At 48.9% G+C, this 27,645-nt stretch overlaps 1 protein-coding gene across 1 annotated transcript in view; it reads right to left on the bottom strand.

Annotated features, from left to right (window-relative positions):
- The window catches only part of CCDC180 (coiled-coil domain containing 180), a gene marked incomplete at both ends in the record, with an annotated part of 61,142 nt that overhangs the window by 30,051 nt on the left and 3,446 nt on the right, over positions 1-27,645 (bottom strand). Inside the window, 16 exons of the mRNA XM_080820300.1 lie at positions 5,080-5,309; positions 6,524-7,017; positions 7,149-7,188; positions 8,743-8,869; positions 9,986-10,101; positions 10,967-11,140; positions 12,261-12,383; positions 13,775-13,863; positions 16,370-16,449; positions 19,753-19,872; positions 21,260-21,423; positions 23,635-23,730; positions 23,854-23,964; positions 24,068-24,196; positions 25,011-25,123; positions 26,146-26,234. Of these exons, the coding sequence (XP_080676426.1) occupies positions 5,080-5,309; positions 6,524-7,017; positions 7,149-7,188; positions 8,743-8,869; positions 9,986-10,101; positions 10,967-11,140; positions 12,261-12,383; positions 13,775-13,863; positions 16,370-16,449; positions 19,753-19,872; positions 21,260-21,423; positions 23,635-23,730; positions 23,854-23,964; positions 24,068-24,196; positions 25,011-25,123; positions 26,146-26,234 (2,295 nt within the window). The remainder of the gene's footprint in view (positions 1-5,079; positions 5,310-6,523; positions 7,018-7,148; positions 7,189-8,742; positions 8,870-9,985; positions 10,102-10,966; positions 11,141-12,260; positions 12,384-13,774; positions 13,864-16,369; positions 16,450-19,752; positions 19,873-21,259; positions 21,424-23,634; positions 23,731-23,853; positions 23,965-24,067; positions 24,197-25,010; positions 25,124-26,145; positions 26,235-27,645) is intronic.

The raw sequence follows: 27,645 nt of genomic DNA, 5'->3' as shown, positions 1-27,645 counted from the left end.
ACGTTGCCTGACTTTAAGCTACATTTCAAAGCTGTGATCACTAAGTCAGTATGGTATCAGAACAAAAACAGACACATAGACCAGTGGAACAGAATAGAGAACCCAAAAATGGACCCTCAACTCTATGGTCAACTAATCTTTGACAAATCAGGAAAAAATATCCAATGGGAAAAAAGTCTCTTCAATAAGTGGACTGGGAAAATTGGACAGCTACATACAGAAGAATGAAAGTGGACCATTCTCTTACACCATAAACAAAGATAAACTCAAAATGGATCAAAGGCCTCAGTGTGAGACAGGAATTCACCCAAATCCTAGGGGAGAACATAGGCAGTAACCTCTTCGACATCGGCCGCATGTGTGGTTCTTGAAGATATAACTTAACTGCTTTTAAGGCAAGACAACCAGAACTGCCATCTGTAGTAACAGCTCCCATTTCTCCACAGTCTTGGAACAGATTGCCAAACTTTTGAATTTGACAATTTCATGGTGGTATGGCTGAAACTGAGCATACTGGCATGTGTTTAAGACTATTTAACTTTTTTTCTACATACCGTCCATTAATATCTTTGGCCCATTTCTCCATTGTGAAGATGCTGTTCTTCTTATCAGTCTCTATACTGGCACTCCTTTTATACTGGGAACATGAGATCTTTGACTGTGATGTGAGTTGCAATTTTTTTCCCAACTTATCACTTCTTTTTCAAAATTTATGTCTTGTTTGGATGGCTATATTTTGTTAAGGTGTTGGTTTTCCCCCAAATATATCTATAGACTTGATTCAGTAACATTTATCTACAGATTCAATGCAACCAGGGTGCCTCAGTTTGTTAAATGTCTGACTCTTGGTTTCAGCTCAGGTCATGATCTCATGGGTCATGAGATTAAGCCCCATGTCGGGCTCCATGCTCAGTGGGGAGTCTGCTTGAAAATTCTCTCCCTCTGCCCCTCCACCTTGTGTGCACACAGACTTTCTAAAATAATTGAGTAAATCTTTTCTCAAAATATTTTTACTATTTGAGAGAGAATGAGAGCAAGAAAGATCACAGAGGGAGAGGGAGAAGCAGACTCGGCACTGAACAGGGTGCCTGATGCACGGTTTGATCTCAGGACCCTGAGATCATGACCTGAGCTGAAGGCAGATGTTTAATTGACTGAGCCACCCAGGTATCCCATGAGTAAATCTTTAAAAAAATAAATAAAAATAAAAAGCTCAGTAGATGTCTTTTTCTAGAAACTGATAAGCTGATCTCAAGTCTATGTAGAAGTACAAATGCCCAAGGATAGTAGGGGAGAAGGCCAAAGTTGGAGAACTTACACTACCAGATAATAAGACTTAGTGTAAAGCTACAGTAATCAGGCAGGGTGAGGCAGTGATGCAAGGATAGACACACAGAGAAACAGAAAGGAAGTACAGCAGAGAAGTGGGAAAGGAGAGTCTTCTGGGGTCAAGTAGTTATCCATATAGAAAGAAATGAATCTGACTCCTATCTTGTACACAAAATTAATTTCAGGTGGATTTTACATCTATATGTGGAAATTTAAAACAATAACATTTGTAGTACATACCATAGGAGGATACTTTCATGACCTTGGGGCAAGCAAAGATTTCTTAGATAAGACAGAAAGTACACTAACCCTAATGAAAAAAGTTGATGAACAGGAACTTATTATAAGTAAGAATTTCTTTTCAGCAAAAGATGCCTTTAGGAGGGTTAAAAAAAAAAAAGCAAGCACAGAGAGGGATAAGCATTTGCCACATATTTATCTAGGATAGGTAACTTACTCACATAAATTAAGAAAAAAAAAAGATTGACAATCCACCAGGGGAAAATGGGCAAAAGATTTGAATAGGCATTTCAGAAAAGATAACCGAATGGTCAACAAGTATATGAAAAGGTACACATCATTACTCATCAGGAAAATGCAAATTGAAACCACAATGAAATACCACTACATGTACACTGGAGTGGCTAAAACAAAACCTCTTGACACTCCCAAGTGTTGATGAGGATGTGGAACAAATGGAACTCCCACACACTGTTGTAAACTGTTAAAATAAAATCACTTTTGAAAACTCCTTGGTAGTATCCTTTGGTTGTATCTTCTCAAGAGGAACACGCATATAACCCTATGTCCCAACAATTCCACTCTCAGTTATATATCTAAAAGAAATGGAGACATATGTTTGCCAAAAGACTTGTACAAGAATGTTCAACCCATGGAATGGGAGAAGATATTTGCAAATGACATATCAGATAAAGGACTGGTCTCCAAGATCTATAAAGAACTTATCAAACTCAACACCCAAAAAACAAATAATCCGGTCAAGAAATGGGCAGAAGACATGAACAGACACTTCTCCAAAGAAGACATAAAAATGGCTAACAGGTGCATGAAAAAGTGCTCCACATCATTAGCCATCAGGGAGATTCAAATCAAAACCACATTGAGATATCACCTTACACCAGTTAGAATGGCCAAAATTAACAAGACAGGACACAATAAATTTTGGCAAGGATGTAGAGAAAGGGGAACCCTCTTATTCTGTTGGTGAGAATGCAAGCTGGTGCAGCCACTCTGGAAAACAGTACAAAGGTTCCTCAAGACATAAAAATTGAGCTATCCTATATCCAGCTATTGCACTACTGGGTATTTATCCCAAAGATACAGATGCAGTGAAAAGAAGGGGCACATGCATTCCAATGTTCATAGCAGCAATGTCCACAATAGCCAAACTATAGAAGGAGCCAAGATGTGCTTCAATAGATGAGTGGATAAAGAAGATGTGATTCATATACACAATGGAATATTACTCAGCCATCAGAAAGGACGAATACCTACCATCTGGATCGACATGGATGAAACTGGAGGGTATTATGCTAAGTGAAATAAGTCAAGCAGAGAAAGACAATTATCATATGGTTTCACTCATATGTAGAATATCAGGAATAGTGCAGAGGACCATAGGGGAAGGGAGGGAAAACTGAATGGGAAGAAAAGAGAGGGAGACAAACCATGAGAAACTCTCGACTCTGGGAAACAAACAGGGTTGCAGAAAGAGGTAGTGGGGGGATGGAGTAACCGGGTGATGAGTATTAAGGAGGGCACATGATGTGATGAGCAGCTAAGTTGTGTTATATGCAACTAATAAGTCGTTGAACAGGACATCACAAACTAATGTGGACTATATGTTGGCTAATTGAACTTAAAAAAAAAAAAAGGTTCAGAGTGGCATTGTTCCATTCCCCAATGAAAAACAACCCAAACATCCACCAGTAGTAGAATGGATAAAGAAAATGGGTGATGTATTTTTATAATGGATTACTATACAGCAGTAAAAATGAGAAGACACACATTCAAAAATGCATATGAATCTCATGAACATAATGAAAGAATTCCAACATAAAAGAGTACGTTTTCTATGATTCCATTTAAATAAAGTTCAAGAACAAGCAAAAGAAATAGTATTTGCTATGCTTGAGGAAGAGAGAGAGCAATGACTTGAGATGAATACATGAAGAGGCTCCTGGAGAGTTGGTCATGTTCTATTTTGGGGGTGGGGGTACTGATGACCAGGTGTGCTCCCTTTGGATAATTCATTGAGCTATACATTCATGATTTCCATACTTTTCAGTATTGTATCCATCAATATGCAAATCCAATTAGTTTAACAGAATTATTTTTCTGGTTAATCCCAAGGCCAGATGGCATAATGTTTGGCTTAAGACTCTGAAATCACATGGTCTAGATTTATATCCTAGATCCAACCAACCATTCCCTATCTCCGAGATCTTATCCAAATTACTAATTCCCTGAGCTTCAGTTTCTTTGTGTGTAACATAAGCTAATTATAGTACCCCTTTCATAGTTACTGAGAGCATTAAATCCTCTCAATAAATATTAGCTCTTGTGGTGGTCCTTGCTTTTCTTCTTTAAGGAGAAGACAGACAATGGCCTGTGACAGAGGAAGGAAAAAGGATGAGTTTCAAGTCAAGAGATTATGCTGAGTGAAATAAGTCAAGCAGAGAGAGTCAATGATCACATGATTTTGCTTATTTGTGGAGCATAAGAAATAACATGGAGGACATGGGGAGGTGGAGAGGAGAAGGAAACTGGAGGGGGAGAAGAGCCATGAGAGACTGTGGACTCTGAAAAACAATCTGAGGGTTTTGGAGGGGTGGGGGTGGGAAGTTGGGTGAGCCTGGTGGTGGGTATTATGGAGGGCACGTATTGCATGGAGCACTGGGTGTGGTGCATAAACAATGAATTCTGGAACACTGAAAAGAAATTTAAAAAGTAAATAAAAATTTAAAAAAAAAAGGAAACATTTTCAAGATGAGATGATGCTGAGGTGAAAGAGAAGAGTCCAAAAGCCTGACTTAACTTTTATCCCCTGACCATGTCTACACATAGGAGGGAGACTAATCAGGTGATCTCTAGCTGGTCAGTCCTAGCTATGACATTTAGAGTCTGGAGGGCAATGAAAATGCTATCCTAAAGCCAACTGCAAATTTCCACATTGGGCCCAAGTTCAAACACAGAGGCCCCAAAACCTGGGAGTTAGGGGAGGTAAATTCTCAGTGGCAGAATTATGGGTTATTTTATAATCTTCATTGTACTTTTTTCAGTTTTCTAATTTATGCAATTAATGTGTCATATAATCAGAGCCAAATACCATACAGATACATACTCATGCCTAGGGTCTATGTCTACATAATCATTAAAAAAAAGAAAAAAAGAGGGGGGAAGGAATGAAAGAAGGAAGGGAGACAGCAAGATTCCACATGTGCTGGGGTTCTAACATCTTGCAGGGAAAACACTATTTCTTATGTACAAGCCCCAGGCTAGCAAGGCATCCTGGGAGAGGTGGAGGGGATCACTCTCACAGAAGATACATGTGACTACAAATAATTCTCGGAAATTTACTATTTTTTGAAATTGTTTCTCATCTCAACCCTCAGTTACCTACACATTTTCTTTTTCCAGTTGAAACTAGTCCAATCTTTTGTCATAATATCTCACCTTGTTAATAAAACTTAGGATAGGAGCATGAGAATAAAAGGGGTTTCTACTCACTGTTTCTTAATTTGTAAAACTAGTCTGGATGGAATGATCACTTGTTCTAGGAAGCTGGCACTGGAAATGTCATTGACAAGAATGGTAGAAAGGTTAGAATGGGGTTTCTTGCAACTCTCTTCTTGTTCCAGGGTTAGGAAGACGAAATAAGTGTGTCCACTGGAGGTTGTGAAGGACTCCATGTCCTCGTCGTGGGAGATTTCCTCCACGCTCTCTTCCTGGGCTCCGGCCTATGTGGAAGAGAAGACTTTATACTTGATATCACCAGACAGACCTGGGGATCCAGCCACAGGATCCTTGATATCAAGGTTATACACCTGTGGGCTGAATCTCGCCTGTAATTATTTTTCTTCCCAATACAGTGCTTTCAAAAATCAGGAAATCCTACAAAGAATTTGGATTTTGGATTTCTCTTAAAAATCAGGAAAGCTGGCAATTCTGTCTGCATCCCCACATGGCATTATTGGCTGGAGCTGAACAATGACTGCACAGTTGCCTTAGACTGAATGTTGGGTGCTCTCCGAAATTCATATCCCCAGTGTGTTGGTATTTGGAGGTGGGCTTTTAGGAGGTGACTAGGTCAGGAAGGCAGAGCCCTCAGGAGTGGGATTAGTGCTCTTTCCACCATATGAAGTCACAGTGAGAAGATGGCTGTCTATGAACCAGGAAGTGGGACCTCACCACAAATCAAATCTGCTGGCACCTTGATCTTGGGCTTCCCAGCCTCCAGAACTGTGAGAAATAAATTTCTGTTGTTTATAAGCTTCCCAGTCTATGGTATTCTCTTATAGCCGTCACAACAGACTAAGACAATCAGCTTCACCACTTGTTACTATTTTATACTTGGTCTCTAGACCACTTTTCTATTACATGCCTGTGGGAATTTGAATTTGGGATCTCTGCTCAAAAACGAGTCTCCTATGCCAATTCTTCTATAGCAGTATAGAAAGAGAGTCTTGCAATTTAATGATTATGGAATTCAAGTTACTGTTCTATGAGTTGGAGTGTGTTTTGAGGACAAGACTTATTAATGTGAGAGTAACTTCCCTACACTCCAAGGAGATCTCTGTCTGCCATCTTGGATATGGATCTTTTCTGCTACAGAAGAGAATGGGAAGAGAGAGGGAATGGAGAGTCTAGGCTGGTCCACACAGGAAAGAAGAGTTGGGAAAGAGATGACCAGGGAAAGACAAGGAAAGCCATACAGTTAAGGGTTGACTTCGGAGTAGGTTGCAGGATAAGATGTCAGGAGAAGAAAGTGAATTTTAAAAAGCACTGTTGTGAGATAAGAACTGGATTCCTTTTGACAAAATAAAAGATGTGCATACATTTGTAAATCCCAAGGGAGACTGCACCACTGGGGACCCCAGCTTGTAATAGGGATACATAGAGGGAGCCTAGAACGCTTTCCCCATTCCCAAGAATGGATCCATTGCTGGCCTACCTCTTCCATAAATAAACTCTTATGTTCTTCCTCCTCCTTCCCCTGCTTCTCTTCCTCTTCGTGTTCCTCCTCTTCCTCCTCCTCCTCTTTCTCCTCCTCTTCCTTCTTTTTCTTCTTCCTCTTCACCTTCTCCTCCCCCTCCTCCTCCTTTTCCTCCTCCTCTATCTCTTCTTCTTGAACCATCATATCTTCCTGGTTCCCAGATGGTTTTAAGGAGCTGTCTCGTTCAACTTGTATTTTTCCTGATTCTTTAACTGACTCCTCACTGGACTCATCCATCTTGTCACGCTGTATAGACAGTTCCTGCTGGCTCACTGCCATCTCCTCAGTTAAGGAAGACTCAATTTCTTGATCATCTTCTTCCATCTCTTCTGCTGGACTGGAGGGACTTGTCCTGCTACTGTCACCTTCCTCACTTCTGCTCATTTCCATTTGAGCCCTCTGTTTGCTTCTCCAGTTTCTCATACTCTCCTGGAAGTGCTTTTCGTGTGCTTCTGTTGATGACCGACCCCAAAGCACAAGGGAAAACAGGTTACCAATGTAGCCTGGATTGGGCCCACCCAGCCCACAAATGTACAAGAGTGAAGTCAGAGAGGATCAGACTTGAATTAGAATAGAGTGTTACCTGGTTCCCTGAATTTGAAAATGACTTCCCCATCCAAAGTCTACAAAGAAAAACCACAGGGCACTGAGTGAGCAGCACTGCCTTTCTCCAGAGTGCCACTTCTAAGGGCATCTCTTCTCATTTAAGTAGAAGCACCCACACCTTCCCTTCAACATCTGACGTGGCCTTGACTACTTATTTTCCTGCGGTAATCAGAGTGTTCCCAAACTGGGGAATCAGTTTTCCTTAATCCCAAGAAGGCTTGCAAATCTTTCTATCCCACAATAGGCATTATCAGTAAACGAACTCTCATTCTGACATTTTTGTAGTGATCTGGGGCAAAGAGCAAGAAAATATAAATCGAGGGATGCAGACCAAGGGGCAGGGGTCTGCAGCTCCCAGTGTTGGATGTGAACATACAGAATGAACATGATTTACATGACCAGGGAGCCCCTTCATTAACCCTACAAATTCCCTGTTTCACAGACTCTACATGAGGTCGTGAATATACTGAGCCATGGATAACACTGTGGACTAATTCACAGGTCCTGATTAGAATCCCAGCTCCTTTCAAGCTGAGTGACCTTGGCCAAGCTCCTTAAGCTCGATGGAGCTCAAGGTCTTCCCTTGTGCCATGGAGATCACAATAGATACTCAACTTGAACCGAGGCAAGCAGGCCGATCTCAAAGTGCAGATGGTGAACTCCCCTTCAACCTAGGCGCCAGAGGAGGCATTTACTAATGACTGAAACAGAGATCCTTCCTCTCTGCAGGGATTCTCTGAGGAGCTGGGGACCCTGTGCACACGAGAAAGCCTCAGCCAGGTTTAGTGATAACTGCAAGTAGTGTCCGGTCTGGCCATGCAGGACAATGGCTGGCTGGGTGGGAAGGAGACAAACTCTAGGAGGGTCAGACCAGGATGTTCCAGCTAGTCGTGCATTCACCCAGGGAACATTCACTGTGTCCGAATCATGTACAAGACACCGTGCGAAGGGCAAGTGAAGCTGCATCAAAGTTAGTGAGACATAACTTGCCCTTCAGGAAACACCTACTCTGGGATGTTCTGTGCTCCTGTCTTTGCCAGCCACCAGCATATGAGCACGCCCGGCGATAGCAGCAGGGACAGGGGCCGAGAAACGTGAGTGGTTGGGACATTAGTCCCTGGTAGTGGAAGACTGGCTGGCTCTGGGATGTGGGGAGACAGAGGGCTGCCCGCAGAGAAGGCTGAGGAAGGCTGGCGGGGTCGGGGGTGGGCAGGGGGAGGTGGGCAGGGGTGGGGGGTAGACTCCTGAGGGGAGAGAGGGCAGGTCCTAGCGGTATTATAGGATGCTACATGGCAGTGGTGGGGAAGATGAATGAAACTCAGAGTCCTAGAAAATCGTCTTTTCTTCATAATTCCATACAAGCCTGAGGCCTGAACTCGGAGCCCTTCAACCCCTTTTAATCTAAGAAAGAGATGGTCTCTTTTAGAAACGCCTTCAGCTTCTTACCACTTGCTGTCCTGATCGAGAAGGGGTTCATGAAGGTATGGAAGGGAAGGCAGATCAGAGCTAGAAGATACCCTTTCCCCTTTACCTCTCCGGGAGTGGCTGGGTGTTTGCACCGCTCTCTGTACCTGCTGAAAGATCTCACGAACGTAGAAGTGTCGGCTGAGGGCGGAGCTGTAGGAGTTCAGTTCCTCCAGTATGATCATTGGGTACTCCGTGGCTTCCTTTGTCAGGAGCTTGTGGAAACACTCATACCTGGGAGGGGGGTGGAGGAGGGGGTCTAAGGCGTGGGGGCTCCACTGAGTGGGGGGGGACCTTAACCCAGAGCCACACCCCAGGCCGCTGGGAAGTGGGCTGGGGGCCCCGTAGAGCCAATGCCCGAGTTTCCTTTCACTTTGGCAATCCTTGGTTTGTTTTGCTATTTTTCTGATCCTATAAGGAATATACATTCTTTGTAGAACATTTGGAAAACACACACGGGAGAGTTCTCTGTTTGTTATAACATGTGTTCCCATTTCCTGTCCACGGTCCTAACCCTGTCCGTGAACTTTACCTACATGATCCCATCAAACCTCTAATGCTCCAGGGATCAGGCTTTATCTGTCTCCCAGGTAAGGAGAGGAGGCTGGATGGGACGGGGTGGGGAGGAGGTGACTTATCTGCCTCAAGATACACTTTGGAAGCTAAGTACTTAAGCTAAGTACTGCAATCATTTGGCAGTGCAGTGTCATTTCTATGAATGGTCCCTATAGAATCAGTTATATAAAGGCACAAGGATACAAGACAATTCAGAGAGTACTGTTTTTAATATTGAGAAACTGGAACCAATCTTAAAGAGCTGATCAACTGGGGGATGGTTAGACCATTATGAAGCACCCATATTGATGAATTCTGGTCATTAGAAAACAGACCTCTATCTGCAGTTGGAGATCTACTTGCATTGCATGAGTCAACCTTTATTGAAAAAACACTGTATATGTGTTTATATCCACATAAATAAATGTGCATGCCCATGAAAAAGACAAGGTGGGCAGGAATGAGGGGGAATTTCTACACGTTTGTATTGGTTAACTTTTTTGTCTTTAAGAAGGAACACCTATGTTTTAGAATCTGAAAAGGTAGTGGGAGGGCCCATGCTCTTGACCTTTAAACTACATGGCCTTGAAATCTTCTTCCATAAACTTTTCAGAGGAAAGTTCTTCCTGGAAGCTTCTGTGTTAGAAGGACCACTAGGACATTCTCCTAAGCTAGAGGCAACATTTCAATCTTGAGCTCGCTGAGCACACCCTGGGCTCCTAAGCAGGCAGCCTCTGATCTTAAATATGAATTTCAGGCCATTCCCTTCTGTCTTTTGGGATCTGGTCTGCCTACCTGGATTTCATATTCTTCAGGAAATCTTTGGCCTTTTCCAGGTGAATCTTCAGTGTTTCCTCGTCGCTTTGCTGCCTCAGTTGGTCCAAGAGCTTATCCAGGCGGGCCTCCAGGGCCTGGCAGCCACCCCCAAAATACAAGGAAGCAGATGTGAGTTACCAAAACTCAAACTCACCGAGTGCCTGTGAGTGACATGCAGAGACCCTACCACCAGAACCAAGGGGCAGGTGCCTCAGGGCAAACACAGGGCTTTTCCCTAGAAAAGGGAGCACCAAATGTGCTACCACACTTACCCTCAATGCCCTGGGCTCTTCTGTTGATAATGTTCTTCTCTGTCTACTTTACATCCCTGGAGACCCAGCTGAGATGGGACTCCTCAGGGACACGTCCCTATACCCATGCCACCTCGGCAGGCCACTCCCTACACCCTCCCATGGTGCCTGCCACTTGCTCTCCTTGAACCAACTGTATTTAAAATCAGATGCTGGGTGTGTCCCTCCACTCCCTAGACTGTGTGAAGGCAGGTGGGGTGGGGGCCCCGCTCATCTCCTGTGGGCACGGGGTGACTACCATAGGTAGAAGCTCCGCACACCACCCCAGTCTGTCTGTCTCTCATGAGCACTCTCTTACAGACACATTTGGGTCCAGGGACCCATCACTAGCCCAGACCTAACAGATGGATTTCTTCTACTCCCATCTAGCCCATGACCAAAGTGAGCCTTGATTTCTCCATCTGTGTAAGTCTTATAGCTTGAGGTTTTTACATTTGAATCTAAGATAAGTTTGGGGTTAAGTTTATTTACTCTACGATAAATATGGTGGGTTGTTTATTTATTTATTTATTTATTTATTTATTTATTTAGTAATATGAATGCCAGCTGAGGTTACAGGCCCCCCAGCAGAGCCATCCGGCAGCTGACTGTCTGGATGCGGCCCTCCCTTCCATCCCCGCGGGGGCTCCTGGGGGGCGAGAAACCACACCTTCTCGTCCAGGCTGCGCTTCTGCCGCAGCTGCTCCATCCGCTTCTCCAGCTCCAGATCCAGCACCGACAGCGCGCTCTGATGTGCCTCCCACAGCTGCACAGCCTCCTGGAAGTAGCTGAAGAGATCTGAGCTCTGCCATTCCGTCTGCTTTGCCAGGCCCTCAAAGGCTATCTGCAGTGGCAGAACCCAGAGAAGGGGGCTTGAAGGCCGACGGGCCCGGGGTGAGAAGAAGGCCACCCCCATCTCAGGGCTCCCTCGCCAGCCAGTGGAGGCCCCACCTCTCCAACGACCGGCCCGGCCATCACTGCCTAGGCACCATCCCTTGGGGTCATCTTCCTGGGTCACACACAGGTTCATGGCTCTCCCTCCTCTGGAACAGATTCTGGTCTGCCCAAAGCCATGCCCTCAGTCTGGCTGACCCGAAGTCCCATCTCTAGACCTGGCCCATATCCACTGAAGTCACTAGTGGGAAGAAGGGGAGGTTTGGGGCCTGGAAGAAAGCAGGAGCCGCCCCAGACACCAGCCTGGGTATTCAGGCGGGCCATGCCCATCTCAGCCTGGGCAGGTTTCCTTCTTTGGAGTTCCCTGATTCTTAGCATCTGAGCCAATTGTTAAATCCTCACCTTTCCCCATTTCGTGGTTGTATTTTATGCTCTCATTGGGGCCAGGGGGCAGCAAACTTGGTCTAAGAACTGTATTTGGCCCTCCGCCTTTTTTGTATGTGGCCCTGAGAGCTAAGCTAACTTTACATTTTTTAATGGCTGAACAAAAAAAATCAGACAAAGATACCGAATGATGTGGAAATTATATGAAATTCAAATTTCAGTGTTCACAAATAAAATTGTCTTTTGTGTGACAAAAATGGAGTGAGAAGTTGTTACAGAGACTTGACGGGCCCCAGGGAACTGAAATATTTACTATCCAGCGCTTAGCAGAAAATGTTTCCCCACCCAGCTCCTGATCCTAAGCGTCTTGGGGCAGGGGCTTGCTGCTCCTTGTGGCCCTTGGGCACGCAGACTTGACAAGGGCTCAGAGGAGCTCTCGCTACCCCAGCCCGGGGCAGCACGGCTGTCACTGGGCAGCAGGGTGGGGGGTGTCACAGGGGAGCCCAGAGCATCCCGTGCAGAGAACTACCCCAGAGGGGCGGCCAGGACCGGGGAAATGGACTCACTGGTGACAAGAAAGTTGGGGGCCCCCAGACTCCGGTCTTCTCATAGCGGGGCACTCCAGGTGACCGCTCCCCCCAACCACCCACCCTGCTCCCCAGCTGTGCGGGTCCCCAGCTACGCACATCCAAGAGCTCCAGCTCCTCCTCCACCTTGCTCTGCAGCTCGCCCACCATCTGGAAGAAGTATGGGCTCACCAGGCTCTCCGCCTCCTCCTTGGTGAAGGCTTTGCAGTCCAGCAGCTGCTTCTGGAGGGGAACCAGGGCAGAGCCTGGCTTAGGACAGGGGAGGGCTTCACCTCGGGGCCTTGCCCTGCCCCCTGAGGTCTGCCTCTCACCCAGTCTCAGGGGAAACCCTCACAGCGGTAGAGATGGTCCATCTTTACGGTCCGCCCACCGAGTCCAGGCTCTGTGCACTATCCCTGTTGTCTCACTTAGCCCCACTTGACAGATGAGGAAACCAAGGCTCAGAGAAGTGGAGGAACTTGCTAGAGGCCACACATCTGGCAAGTGGGGGGCTGGGACCTGAACTCAGAACTGTCATCCTGCAGACCCCAGAGACATAATCAGCCATACTAATGGCCTCGGTGTGGCTGCAAGTCAGACGGGCTCCTACTTCCTGTAACTGAATTCCTATTATGCCAGCTGGAAAGCAGGTTTCTGCATAGTAATAAAGCCTCGGTTTATGTACAAAATCTAATATAAACCAATTTCCCCAAATAAAAATTGTCTATAGTTGTATGCTTCCAATGCTGCTGAATAGGAATACCAAGGGCCCTTCCTGTCAGGCCTAAGACACTCTTGGGGTGTGTGCTGACTTCAACTTAGCCCCTGCTGCGCCTGACAAAGAGAAGTAGGATGGGCACAAGGGTCAGTACTGAGGGCCCCTGAGCTCCTCAGGAGGTCCCAGGCAGCAGCAGGGATGAAGGGAGGAAACTTTCAGGGGCATGGTGCTGGGAAGGCTCTCCTAGGGCCTAGGAGCAAAGGTTTACACCCTTTTCTCCCTCCAGGCTTTACTTCTGAGGCTTGACACCCTGAAAGACCTGAGAGGCACGCGGCTGGCCCTAAGGCCACAGAGCACTGGACCCTGCCTGATACCGTGAATCACTCTGCTCCTCGTGAATTCTGCTCACCCCAGAGTCTCGGGGGCAGAACAAAAGCTGTACAGACTCATGAGGGGAGGAGGAGCAGGAACTTGTCAGAGCCAGGAGGCAGGAGGGGGCATTCTGCCCAAATTATCTTCCTGTACCCCAAAAAAGCAGGCACTGTCATGGGAGTAGTTTTTGAGGGACCCACAGTCTCACCCTCTGACAGGGGCCAGCAGGGTGGATAGAAGGGCTGGGTGTGACAGCAGTGGCTGCACTCACTTACAGAGTGAAGCCCTGGAAATAAACCCCTGGTCCGACCTGTCCTGGATCAATGTCAAGTGCTGTAAGGGGTACAGATGGTCAAGGCTGAAGGCTGACGTGGTCAGAGTGTATCACTGCCCCCATGGGGTTGGGAAGTTTTCCTGGAGGAGGTCAGACTGGGCTCCACCCTGAGTGACAGGTGGGAAAAGCTGGGGAGGAGGGGTCCAGGCAGAGGGGTGGAGGAGAATCCAGGCTGGAGGAGGGCAGGGGCGGGGCGGGAGGGTCCCCCACCTTGCACGTCTGCACCTGGGCCAGGCACTCCTGCCACGTCTTCTCATACTGCAGGCGGAACCGCATCATGCAGTCTATGTGGTAGGTGTCTTCGTGGGCAGAAAGAAAACATGTCAGCTGCTCTTCCAAGAGGAAGAGGGGACATTAGAAAGAGTTTACCCTCTGCAAGGGAGGCAAGTTCTCCCCTTAGCGAAGATAATTGAGGTGAGATCCATGGTCTCGATTCCGAGCAGGGGCTGGGATCCCCTTCCTCACAAAATCTGCGACACCCCAAGAGAAGGGCCTGGAACGAGGAGTTGCCTTTATCTGTTCCGAATCTATTCTGACCCTGATTCTTGACTCCATGTCAAGGCTAATGAAATTCTTTTCAGAGGGTTGCACCAAATCATAAAACAATACCAAGGGTGCAAATTAATGAGAGTTTACGGATCACATCTGTGGTTAATTCCCTAAGAAGTGAATGGGCTGGTGGAACTCTCAGAAGGTGACTGATTGATTTTCTCTCCTCCCCATCTACTGTTTCCCACTTTCCAATAAACTCATTGTGTGACTCTTGGTGTCTAAGACAAGCAGTAGAGGTTTAATATTCCTGGAAGTTCTAGAAACTAAAAGCACAAAGATTCTGCTGCGGTTTTGGTTTTTTTGTTTTGTTTTGTTTTGTTTTTTTGGATGAGGGCTGAGGAGGACGACAGGGTGGATGGAAGCTGGGTAGATGGAGGACACAAGTTGGGACAAGAAGGGGGAAGGCAGATATGTAGTGAAACTGACAAGGAGAAGCTCTAAAGCTGGTTTCTCCAGGCCCAGGGCATCTCCCTTGGCGAGCACGTCCCCATCCATCCCCTGAAGTCACAGTGATCTGTGCTTTCACTTCTGTACCCCTCTGACCTCTTCCCACTCTGACCTCATCACTCCCAGCTCAGAACTTTGTCCTGGGTTCCTGCCCCAACCACAGAAAGCCCAGCCTCCCCCACATGGCGACGCGGCTGGCACGGTCTGGGCCCTGGGCACCTTCTAGCCTCTCCTGCGATGTTCTCCTTTCCCCAAAGGCCTCAGCTCTGTCTTGCCCCTGAGCCTTCTCACATGCTATTTTTCCTGCCAGAAAAGCTCCTCTCAGCCCTGGGTTTGGCTAACTCTTGCCTTACTTCTTGACTGGAAGAACACTTCCCCCGCAAGGTCTCCTATGACCCTTAACCGAGCTGCGTCCCCAGAAACATGCTGCTCCCCGCTGTAACACCCTGCATGGCCTGACCCCAATCCTGGATGGGAAACACCCAAGGAGCCACCCTGCTGTGTACCAGGGCCCAGGCCCACTCCCATCCCTAGAAGGTGCCTGCTAAATGGCAGTCATTGCTATTATTGAGGGTCTTGGGGCTCTTACCTTGGTATTATAATACCTTTGCAATTCTAAACCTGGGAGCCCTGGGAGCAATGGTGGGTACTCTTAACCGAAGTACCCAGGTCAAGTTCAAGCATGACTTCATTAGCTGTGTGACCATGGGCAGGATACCTCACCTCTCTATGCCTCTGAGTCCTTCTCTATCACAGGGGGACAATGACACTACCGACCTTACCAGGTTGCTGTAAGCCTCAAAGGAGATGGAAATATCCTATGTCTTCTAGAGCAAGGCTTGGCAAACATTTTCTATGAATGGCTAGACAGTAGATCCTGCCAGCTTTGCCAGCCATAGAGTCTCTGTTGCAGCTACTCTTTTTTTTTTTTTTTTAAGAACTTATTTATTTGAGAGAGAGAACTAGAGCACAAGCAGGGAAGGGGCAGATCCCAGGACTCTGGGATCATGACCCGAGCCGAAAGCAGACACTTAACCATCTGAGCCTCCCAGGTGCCCTGCAACTATTCGTTTCTGCTGCTGTAGAGCAGAGGCAGCCAGAGACAATATGGGAACAAATGGGCAGGGCCGTGTTCCAGCGAAACTTACTTGCAAACAAGCAGGGGCCCGTGGGTGGGAGTTTGAGGACCCTTGATATAGAGCATTTCTAAACATTGCCATTTATTATTGAACCTCTCTTGTAAGTCAGGCATTGAACTATGGACGACTGGACTGTAGGATGTGATTCCCACAACAACCCCACAAGGTAGGTACCTTTATTGTTCCTCTTGAGATCCCTATTTTACAGAGGAGCAGTTCGAGGCCAAGAGAGGCTGCACCTTCCCCAAGGTCACACAGCTGGAACAGCACAGAGCTGGGGGGTCAGACCCAAGACTCTCTGACTACAAGACCACATGCTTAGTATCTCCTATGCCCAGGGCCTGGCCCCCAAGCTGTCCTCACAGGAGGTCATCAGAGCCATCCCTCTGGCTTCCTGCTGGTTAAGGGATCAGAGTGTGTGGCTGGCATGGCTGCCAATGGGGAAGAGACCAGGAAGCTGTGGGAGGGAGGAAAGGGGCTGTACCATGCAAGGTTTGGGAGATTTTATCTGAACCCTCAGAGCTCCTGCTTGCATCTGTATTCCCTCCCTCCTCTAGGGGGATGTGCCCCATTCCTGAGTTTATGACAGGCTCTCACATAAATGACTGGCTACTACTTGAACAGGGTTCTGAAGAGACCCAGGTGGCATCCCACAGACCTCACTCACCAAGGTGCTTATTGAGGGAGTTGAGAGAAGAATGCCATTCAGTCAGCTGAGCTCTGCTGTAACTGGGGGGTAGAAGGTCACTGGGGAAGGAATATAGGACAAGTAAGCCACGCTTGTATAGAACGTTCACTTACCAGAACTGGCAGCATCTTCAGGCACGTGGCCCCAGTATTATGTGGTATCTATGTAAATATCAAAGAAACAGTTGATTTGTTGGGGACTTCCTGGTGCCAAAAATATAACTCATGAGAGGTCTATTAATATTACCAAGTCTGTTACTTAGAAAATAAAACCAAGGACATCCGAGTGGCTCAGTTGGATAAGTGCCTAACTCCTTATTTCGCCTCAGGTCATGATCTCGGGGTCGTGAGATGGAGCTAGCGTGGAGTCTGCTTAATATTCTCTTTCCCTCTCCCCACCCACTCCCCACCTCACAGGCATGTGCGCTCTCACTCTCCCCCCACCCCCCGCAAAAAAAGAAAAGAAGAAGAAGGAGGAGGAGGAAGAAAAGAAACTGAATTTCCTTAATGGAAAAAAACAAATGGTGTACATGACTGGACAAAGGAAGCCTACTTGCCTACTTCTAGGAACCGAATTCAAGATAATATAAATGCATACAAAGTTTATGCCTTAAGACATGCTTAACTGTAGTGTTTATAAGCACTCAAAAAATCATAAACTTCATATCCAACAATGGGATTCTGTCTAAATAAAGCACAGTGCATTCTATTCTGAAGTCACTGAAGATCATGTGGCAGGTTGAAAAAATGGCCAATATCCTTAGCTGCTCCCCTCTGTCTATTTCTCCACCCCTGGGCTGGGCCAGGCCATGTGATTTGCTTTAGCCAATGAGGCGTTAGCAAATGAGACCTCGAGGTGGAAAAGCTTGTGTTCTCCCCTTTCTCTCTCCTGTTGCAGGTATCTCTGCCTCTGCTACCAGAGAAGCCTCAGCTGTTCCAGTCCAGGCTCCAGACATGGGAGAGAGGCCAATCCAGACCATCTAGCCTCAGCCCAGCCAGCCCAGACCAGGGAAACATCCTGTGGGAAACGACCCACAGAATGGTGAGAAACAGCTTGTTGTTTTAAGCCACTAAATTTGGGGTGGTGTTTAATGGTATGGAAAGATACATACAACGAGGACCATATAACGTATTGTCCAAACCAGGACATCTTTGACAATGAAGAGAGGGAGTCTATTAATGATTATACTAGGACAAGATGTGTAACCCAGGATGGCCTTGGGTACCCTACTTATGGTGGGATGGTAAAGAGCAAAAGATAAGTCCGAGACTTGCACAGCATAATCTCAAGTCTAAACATTATACTAAGAGCAGTACTGTGTCCTGGATTGGATCCTGGGACAGAAAAAGGACAGTGGCAGAAAACTGGTGAAATCTTAAAACATCTGGTGTCTAGTTAATGGGAATGCGTGAGTTAATTTCTTAGTTTTGTATTTAAGATAATGATAGTAGGGGAAACTGGGTAAGGGGTCTACAGGAATTCTATGCACTATCTTTTTAAGTTTTCTGTAAGTTTAACATCACTCCAAAATAAAAATTGAATTAAAAAATATTTTAAAATCATATGCACATGTGCTGATCAGATCCAAGAAAATCCATGGAAATACTCCTAGGACTTTGGAAAACTCTCTCTCTTGGGAGCCCTGGGAATCTTATCAAGATCCCCCAGCCCTGTGACACCAGTGCCCACAAGCCTGCAGAGGGCCTCTGCATGAGCAGAGAAATAAGGTCCAGGCCTCTGGGGTTTCAGGAGTAAGGCCTGGAGCTATTGGAGGATGGGGTATGGAATCCCATATGAGGTAGCTCCTTGAGACAGCTCCTTGGGCTTGACGAGAAGGAACCCTACCTTCCCAGCAGGGGCCAGAAGCACCAGGAAATGCATTTTCCTGCCTGTCTTTGGCCCTGTCTCTCTCTTCACTCAGGCAGGTAGCCAGCCTATGTGTTCACAGCCTATGTGCGGGATATGGCAGGGTAGAAGACAGCAGCGTAGAAATCTTTCTGGATCTTGTCTCAAAATCTAAGTTTTCAGGGGAGCCTAGAGCACTGGGGAGGGGAAACCTTGGCGGGAGTGCGCTGAGAGCCCAGAGCCCAGGGGAGGGGAGCTGGGCTGGCAGCTGAGACCTGAGGATCCGGGGCTCTCTCCTCACCCAACAGAAGGGGGCTGGGGACAGGGGCGGACAGAGAGGACGGCTGCCTGGCAAGGGCAGCCTGGGTCCTCCTTCCTGGTGGAAGGCTGGGGCAGCTGTAAGACCCAGGTACCAGGAGAAAAACAGCTCCCTGGGTGTGAGGCCACAGGGGCGCAGAGTAGCCTCAAGATTCCTGCAGCCAGCTGTCTAGAGGTGAGGGCAGCTGCCCCAGGGCAACTGGGTGGATCAAATACAGAGGAACAGACTCCTTCATGTGGCTTCCGGTGGGGAATCATGGCTTCACCTCAACTGCGACAACCCCAAGAAAGACCTGAGTTTGGCCCGGTTTCATAAACTGGGACTCAGTCAGATAAAGTGGAGTTACAGAAAACAAGAAAAGCGCTTTATCTTGTGCGGAGATTTTTATCCACCTTGTTAATTTTGCACCAGCATGGAAAAGTGCCGGCCTGGGGAGACTGGATGGGGTTCTAATTGTCACAGACACCAAAGGAGAACTTCGGCTCTGTGGTGGGGAGATAAGCAGGGCCCAGGCGCAGGGGTGGGAGGGACCAAGGCACACAGGAAGAGGAGGAGCGTCTCCCAGCACGTGAAGTGTCTCCACCGTCAGGACCACGCAGGCTCTGTCCTGCTGCTGAGACGGGATGCTACAGGCTCCCCGGGCAGTGGGCTTCCAGGGTCTAGCACATTCACTGTGTGCCTCACCAAACAGCTTATTATGGGGTCAGAGCTGGGTGAGCCCAGGGCTGAGGGGCGTGGCCCCGGCCTCTAACAGGTTTCCCATCTGGTGGCAGCAGCCTCTTCATGGACCTCAGGCTCCAGCCTTGGACGCTCCCGCTCACCCTCCAAACTGCGAGACTGCTGGAGCCATATGCTCCCCACCAGCTCTCAGGAGAAAGTCCAGCCCCTGAACCTGCCCCCTCCCCCCACCCCGACTCAGCGCCAACCCCCCACCCCCACCCCGCCACTGCCTCCTTCCAAGTTTTTTGGCACAGTCACACTAAACTTGTCTCCCCAGCAAATACATCCTGTTCTTTGTTGCCATTGGGGCTGGAATGCCCCCAGAACATGGGCCCAGGCTGCCAGCACAGGACTAGCGAAGAAAGAAATGGCCTGCCTTGGGGGATGCTCCAGGAGAATGGTCAATGCAGAGGACTGTGCCTGCCTCCCCCACAGCACCCCTCACTGGAGCCTCCCCCCCCCCCCACCCGCAGCATACCAGATGGTGCAGAGATGCTCCAGCCGCTTTTGCTGCAGGGCTTTCTGGTCCTTCAGCATGCTCTCCATCTCCTTCTTCACACCTGGAGGAGCCTGGATCCTCTCACTGGCCATGAACTCACTGGGGATCCAGATGCGTTGGCACCACAGAGAGAAGAGGAGGGGGCAGGGCAGAAGGGAGAGAGGGGATGAAACCCGTGGTGAGAACATTCTGAATCTAAGTACCCTTCCACCCTCCAGTTGCTTCCTCCCCACTGAGGGCCTCTGGGACAATGATGAAAGGAGGGAGGGTGGAAGGCGAGAGAGAAGAACTAGAGGGCCACCAGGGAGGTTCTGGCACTAAGAGCATGTGACCAGCAGGCACAGATCTAGATGTGGGTTCTGACTGCTGCCCGCCAGCTCTGTGACCTTGGGCAAGTCCCTCCCCTCCTCTGAATCTGTTTCCTTTTCTGTAATAGACCTTAGGAAGAGTACCTTCCTTGCCTGACACTTATAAAGACCCAGTAAGATAAGGCAAGCAAAGCCCCTCAGACCATGCCAGGCTCAGGGGAAATGCCCCAAAAATGTTAGCTTCTGTCATCACTGTTGATGATTATTGACATCTGTAACAATTTCCAGGCCCAGATCCAGACCACTCACTTTCCATACAGCATCTTGATCATTACTGAAACCCTAACACTGGCCCATCATCGTATCTGCTTTGCATGAGGATACAAAGGCTCTGAGACGTTCGAGTGCTTGATCAAGGTCACAGGGAAAGTACAGATGGATCCAGGTCTCAGTACTCCTCCCCAGTGTCAGACTCTGGTGTTCTCCAGTGGGAAATTCAGGTGTACAGTTGGGCCTCCCAGCTGTAGATGCACCATGCAGACGGACCGACAGACATTCTTTGGCATCCTCAGACGTCTTGGCCCAACAAGCAAAAGAAAGCCTTGCTTGTTGGCCAGAAGCCACAGGATCCTTGTGTTACTATTAACAAAAGGGCCACCTGGCAGCAGAAGCATGGAGATGGGCCCTCCCCCTCCCTCCCTGAGGTGAAACTTGATACCAGAGGGCAGGAAGTACCAAAGCCTGAGGGACCCTCATTCTCCCTAGCCCAGTAACACAGGGTTATGTGTAGCAGTAGTATGGAAATTGGGCAGATAATCAGATGGATGTTTTCAAACAATTTGTACCGGGCTCAGAAAATGCTTATGTGATCATGTTTATGGAGAAAATTAAGATACATAAGCGACATATGCCATGCGGGTCTAAAAAAGCTTGGGAGGAAATATACCAAAATATCAGCTGTGCTCCTCCCCATGGTGAGAGATTAGTGGTGATTTTTAATTTCTTCTTTCTACTTTGATCTACTGAGACTTGAAAAGAAAAGAAGCACCTTTTTTCGCCCCAGAAGAACAGCAGGCCTCTGGAGTCCCCACAGAAAAGGGAGGGCAAGGCCACAGGCCTACTGTGCGGGGGGAGGGGAGGCTAGGGAAGGGCTGCCGGTGGGGCAGGCAGCCACAGACCTGAAACTCTGCACCAGGGCCTGCTTCTTGAGATCCTTCCAGGCGTCCACCAGGTTCTGCCAGCGGCGGTGGCTGTGGAGCTCCTGCTGCAACGTGGCCTCCGTGAGGTTGATGAACAGCTGGGCGATGGCCCTCCGGTTGCCCAGTAGGGCTTGGTTTATAACCTGTGATATAGGCAGGCAGGCTTTGCGGGGGCTCTCCAGGCTCAGAACAAGGCTCAGTTGGAGAGGGATGATGGGAAGAGGGGCCAGGTGAGTGGCAGGCAGAGGGCCTGGGGCCCAGCAAGGCCAAGGAGGACAGTGACAGCATCTGAGGGGCACTGAGGGGTCACTGGGCACTCAACAAAGTTGCCTGGGGCTGAGCGGCCATGGATAGGGACAGGGGCCTTTCCCGAAGGCTTACCTATGAACCCTGACTTAACTATGTACCCTCAACCCAACCCCAAGACCATATCAGATTATCGAAGAAGCTCATTTTAGGTCACCAGAGATAAGCACTCTCATGGGCTCTTAGTGTTTAATTGTTTTGTTTTGTTTTTAATAAACTTGTTCCAAAAGCAGAGTGCTCATGCCAACAGGGATCATTAGCACACGGTTATGATGAGAATGAAGACCCAATTACCAAATGAGGTCAGATCTAGAACATTCGTCCTCAGTCCTCCCAGTGAACCTCCCCTGGGCATCCCCGGCAAGGCAGTGGGGACAATTCTTCACTGTGTGGCACTGTTCTGCTACTTAGTAGCCTGCCCCCTTTATGAGAGCAGTCTCCTCCATGCCCTCCGAGGGGTGCGACAGCCAAGTGTCTCCACAGCTGCCCAAAGTCCTCATGGCAGCGCCTCCCTGGGGCGAGGGTGGGAACCTGCCGAACTCAACGGGTAGAAATTCTAGTAATAATTTTCACCAGAACCCGAGGTTTGTTGCCAGCTAGACTTCCTAGCTGGGGAGCACTGGCAGGTTTTTCCTCAACCTCCAATTCTGCAGCCATAATCTGAAGATAAGGCTACTGGCAGCATAGGGATTTTGTGAAATTAAATGAGATAAATGCACATGGAGTCAGGAACAAGTGCAGCTGTCCTAGCGAGTAAAGCAAGTGTGTGGAAGTCAAACAATGAAACATCCCCGGGACGCTGCTAACTCTGACTCCCCCACCACCCCACAACAGATCAAATGGATAAAAGTTAGGGACTCTTGCTTATTTCAAATGACCGGGGCCACTGCTGAGCCATCTTTTACCCCACCTCCCCCCAACAAGCATTGGTATTTAAGGATCATGACCCCCATTTTATGGACAGGGAGTTCCAGGTACTGGAGCAGAGTGATGCCGGGAGCTTGCGCGTCTGGGTGGCAGAGAGGGAGGTCTGTGCCTGCTCCCTGTCTGTGGATCGTCCGGGACTCCAGCACACTGCTGGTAGGCCCCGCTTTCTGCACAGGGCCTAGAAGCCCGTGCAGGCAAAACGTGGCCGAGTAGCCAGAGGAAGCAACAACATGCATGGACACAGAGCGTGCAGTGCTAAGTGAAATAAGTCAGACAGAGAAAGACAAATATAGGATTTGACTGGAGTCAAACTGAAGAAACAAAACAAACAAACAAACAAAAAGACAAAAAAATCCCAGACTCCATCTAGAGAACTGGTGGTCACCGGAGGGGAGGTGGGGGAGGATGGGTGAAACAGGTATCAAGAGCATGCTTGTCATGAGCGCTGAGTCATGCACGGCTGTGTTGGGTCACTGTACCATACACCTGAGACTCAGAGAGCACTGCATGTTACTTATACTGGAAGAAAATACATACGTACATACACAAGTGCCCTTTCACGTGGCGAAGGAGTCAGGCTTAACTCTGGCTTTGGAGACATTATGAACAACCTTGAATTTCTTGTTTTCTACACCCAAAGAAAGCAGCTGGACAAGGGTGGGATGCGGACAGAGCTAGGAGGCAGGCATGGTTTAACAACAGACACTGAGAGCCAGCAGGAAGGCAGACAGGAACCACCAGAAAAACAGAGCAGGCTGGGGTCACTTAGGAGGGCACAAACCACCCAGAGAACAGGACAGCCCATCATCTAGCACCTACAACACTGTACAGGGGAAGCTGAGACCAGGCCCAGACCTGCTCAGAAAACCATTAGTGCTCAAACCAGTGACCCTGTGCTAGGTCACTGGGATTAAGACAGCAGGGATAGGTGCCATGTGCTTTAGAAAGATTTCTATTGAAAATACTTAACCAAAACCCTGGTTCTGAACCCAAGTGACCAACCCGAGTTACCTGGAAATGTGACCTACGAGAAAACCACTGTTCCTGAGATACCGGGCTTGGGGCATCCTCGGGTCCTGTTCCACCTCTGGGCCGACCCCCTGCACGTGCAGACCACTCACCATGGCCTCCTTGTTTATCATCCTGTACACGTCAGGTTGCATGAGGTAGGAAGTCTTCTCTATGATTTCTGCATATTTCTTCAGCACGCTTTTGAGCTAGAAACAACAAGGTGCCATTGTTAGCAACTGTCTTCTCTTGGAGTCCTAAAAGGACACAGACGAGGCCTCATAAATCCCACAGGTGGAAATCACCACGAGCCCACATGCAGGCCAACTCACTTTATCTGCCCGAGAGAACTCGGCCTTGTACAGGGCCTCATCCAGCTCCTTGATCCCCTGCTTCTGGAACTGGAACTTCTCAGCCACCTGATCCCACAGCTTCAGCAGGGTCTAGGCCAAGAAGCCTGGGTCAGGCTGGGAGGACAGACAGGCTGGAAGGGAAGGAGCAGGACCCCAGTGGGGCGGACCTGGCTACAGGGGAACCCTTCCCTACTTCGATGGTGTAGTCTTCAAGGTCAGTGTTGCTTTCCACCTTCTTGAAGAGTTGATTGATGTCTTCAGCCGACTCGGCCAGCTTTTTCATAAGAAGCATTCCTGGCTCCAAGATGAAAGGTTCCATTTCCTAAAACAGGCCAGTAGGGCCACCATGGCTGTGGGGTCAATGCCACCAGAGAGCCCGGCCCTCCCCCGCCCCCGCACCCCTGGGGCCTGTGCTGGGGAAGGGCCAACTGTGGTCCTGGCTCAAAACTGATAATCATTCCCTAGACCTAAGGGGCTAGGATTTACGAATCCGCTCACAGCCAGAGCACAAGGGCCAGCACCATTTATTCGGTCATGGGCCTCGTGCCAGGCACTCCATTCTGAGCTGAGCCCTCGTCCTCGTCCTCAGACTCTCAGGCTCCTCATCACAGCCCCTGGAGTAGGTGCTGACATCAGGCCTGGCCCATGGCTGGGGGTCGACAAACAGTCATTAAAGAAGTGCCCAGTGCAAGAATCCCGAGTTTACTTCTGATGAGGAAACAGGCTCGGTTGGGCTGTATGACCAAAGCCACAGAGCCACAGGCAAAAGTAGAGCTTGGGGACAGCTGGGACAGATGAGTGAAGTGACGGCGGGCAGGAGGTGGGAAGACCAGCGGCCCCCCGCCCCCTCCTCCCTGCCCCCAGCAGGACTGAGCAGGGAGCTCAAGGGCTGGGCTTTGGCCTCAGCCCTGGAGTCCAGTTCCCACCTGGCCCCTTACGTGCCAAGTCAGGCAAGACTTTCTGGGCCTCACCTGTAGACTAGGAGAAACAACGGCACCCGACTTAGCTGTGCGTGTGCCGAGCACTCATCATCAGCCACTCAAACATGGCTTTTCTGATTCTGTCTACACTACTGGAGAGCCACTCAGGACGCCTGAGCTGGGAGTGGGGTTGGGGGGAGGGGGGAGGACTCTCACCATCCCAATCTGAGCAATCTCCTTCTCAAAGTTCCCCAGAGCACTCTCGTAGCCCTGCCTGTGGGAGTCCATTCCCTTGGTGCCCAGGGTCGGGGTGCAGGGCCTCTCGGGAACTGGGGGAGAACAACGGAGGTGAGGAGGCAGCCCTCAGAGCTTCGAAGCAAGGGGAGAGCGCCCAAGAGAAGTCAGCAAGGCAGAAAGTGCCTCGGTTCAGGAGATGGACCCACAAACCAAACCATAGAGTCAGAGGCTTAAGGAAAAACAGAAAAGACAAAGGTGATGCCTAAGTGCTGTAAGGACTGAAGTTTTCATCCACAGTTAAATGCCAGAAAAAGTTTCCAAATGGGACGTATAGAACGGGACCAGTTATGTTTGTAAAAAGTTTTATAGGAGCACGTACGTACACTAGTAAGAGTAACCCACACTTACATAGCACTTACCACCTTCCAGGTATTGTTCTAACTCAACTACCACTCCTGAAGACGCCAAGAGGCAGTCGTATTTTATTAGTCCCATTTACGTAAAAAGTGAGGAGGGTCAGGCATGGGCGGTGAAGAACAAACACGGGCAGTGGCTGAGCGGGGGTTTGGCTGCGGACTGTCTGCTCTAGGCTCTGCGTGCCTTCCCCGTGCTAGGCTGTCCCCTGAGTCTATGGGGGAACCTACACACCGTACGCACCATGTGGTTTCACGGTGGGGGTCATACTCGGGACGAGGCAGTGCTATTGCAAAGATAGAGTTTTTACTTTCTGCTTATCTCCTTCCTTTGTTTTTCTACCATAAGCATATATTAGGGGGTATCTGTTATAAGTTTGAACCCCACGTTGGGTGTAGAGATTACTTACAGTGAGCACATCTTATTTTTTTAATCATGAAGAAAAAGACCCTTCCTCCATCGTATGAAGGAAGACAAGGCAGACTGAGATCCTCTCGTGAAATTGCAGTAAAGCCAGCCCATTACCAACTGACTCTCATCGGGACATGCCGAGTGTGCACAGCCCCTCACCCCTTCGCCCCCTCCCCAGCCCCCTGTATTGAGGAGAAGGCCCAGGGGAGGAGGCTGAAGGGAGGAGGCTGAGGGAAGGAGGCTGAGGGGAGAAAGCTGAGCCTGCCCTTGTGGTTGGACAGAAGCTCACCGATGGTGTCCATGAGGCCCCGGACCTCTCGGGCAGCAATGGTGTTCTCACTTTCTTCAGCTTTTTTCTTCTTGATTATTTCCTTTTCTCTGAGGCACAAGCAGAGGAAACAGTAAACCCTCAGCCCCCTCCCCCATACCAAGGCAGCTCTGGCACACAAGGGAACCCTCATAGGGACCGTGGGCATCAGCGATAACCCAGGCTTACCCCATCCCCAACAGCCCTGAGGCCATGCCAGTCTCCCAACGGACATCTGCAGCCAGCAGGCACCATGGTCCCCAAACAAGAAATTAGGGACATGGGGCACCTGGGTGGCTCAGTCGGTTAAATGTCTGCCTTTGGCTTAGGTCATGATCCCAGAGTCTGGCTCAGTGGACAGCCTGCTTCTTCTTCTGCCCCTCACCCCGCTCATGCATTCTCTCTCTCTCAAATAAATAAATAAAATCTTAAAGAAAACAAAAAAAAAAGAAATCGGGGTCTGCTTCTGCTCTGGCTGCAAACCAAGTGTGGGTAGTAGGCAAGAGCCACTTCTACACGGGGACACTGAGGACCAGAAAGGCCGTGACCAGCCTGGGAAAGTGTTAAGCATTCAGCAGTTGCTCCTTCAGCAACCCATCCTATGAGGCATTTGGGGGGAAAGGGGCTTAGAGAAGTCACTGTATGAAGCAGAGCTGAGACTCCCAGACCCACATGTATGAAGCCAAGGTTCATAGTCCATGGGGTTTGGGTGTGGGAGGACAAAGCTGAGACCCCAGGACAAACTATCTCAGCAGGGAGGAAGAAGGTAGCTGAGCAGGACCTTAGCTTTGGAATAAAATCCCCGAATGCACTGTCCACAGGACAAAGCAGCACAGAATTGCAACATATCTCAATGACACCTGCCATTCCTCAGGGCCCCCACATGTGTGGTGGTTTCTAGTCGTTTCTCACGCAGTCCTCACTGCAACCTTACCAGCGAGGAACACTGCAGAACCAGGGCTGGCCCTGCAGACGTGGGTCTTTCAACCTCATTGACCAGATGCCCATGGGAGCCCAGGTGCTCTGACTACAGGAATGCTGATGGCTCTGGCTTCTTAGCTGCTTGACCCAAGGACTCGTTTTATACTGGTGCTGATCTGTCCCTACCTTGGGCTCCCCTTCCACTCACCAGAGGCCCTGCCCTGCGTGAAGGAACACACAAATTGGCTAGCTTTGCCTGGCTGAATTTTCAAGAAGGGGACAAAGCTGGCGGAGAGACGCCAATGCTGAGTTAATGACCCTAGTCATCGGAGGGCGGCAGATCCTGGCACGTTACAAACACATCTTTCTTCCTGCCACAGGCCATAGGGAGTTGTCCTCTGGATCTGCATTCAGGGCAGAGCTAGCTTTGTCTGTCCATCCCAGGAAGCAAGCACAGCACAATGCCAGCACCCTCCATGAGAAGTGCCTTTCCTAGAACCTAGATGTCAATCAACAGATGAATGGATAAAGAAGATGTGGTATATCTATACAATGGAATAC

The sequence above is a fragment of the Martes martes genome (genome assembly GCF_963455335.1).
Source record: "Martes martes genome assembly, chromosome: 12".
Lineage (NCBI taxonomy): Eukaryota > Metazoa > Chordata > Mammalia > Carnivora > Mustelidae > Martes > Martes martes.
The sequence above is the reverse complement of the archived record's forward strand: the minus strand, read 5'-3'. Positions and strand labels throughout refer to the sequence as shown.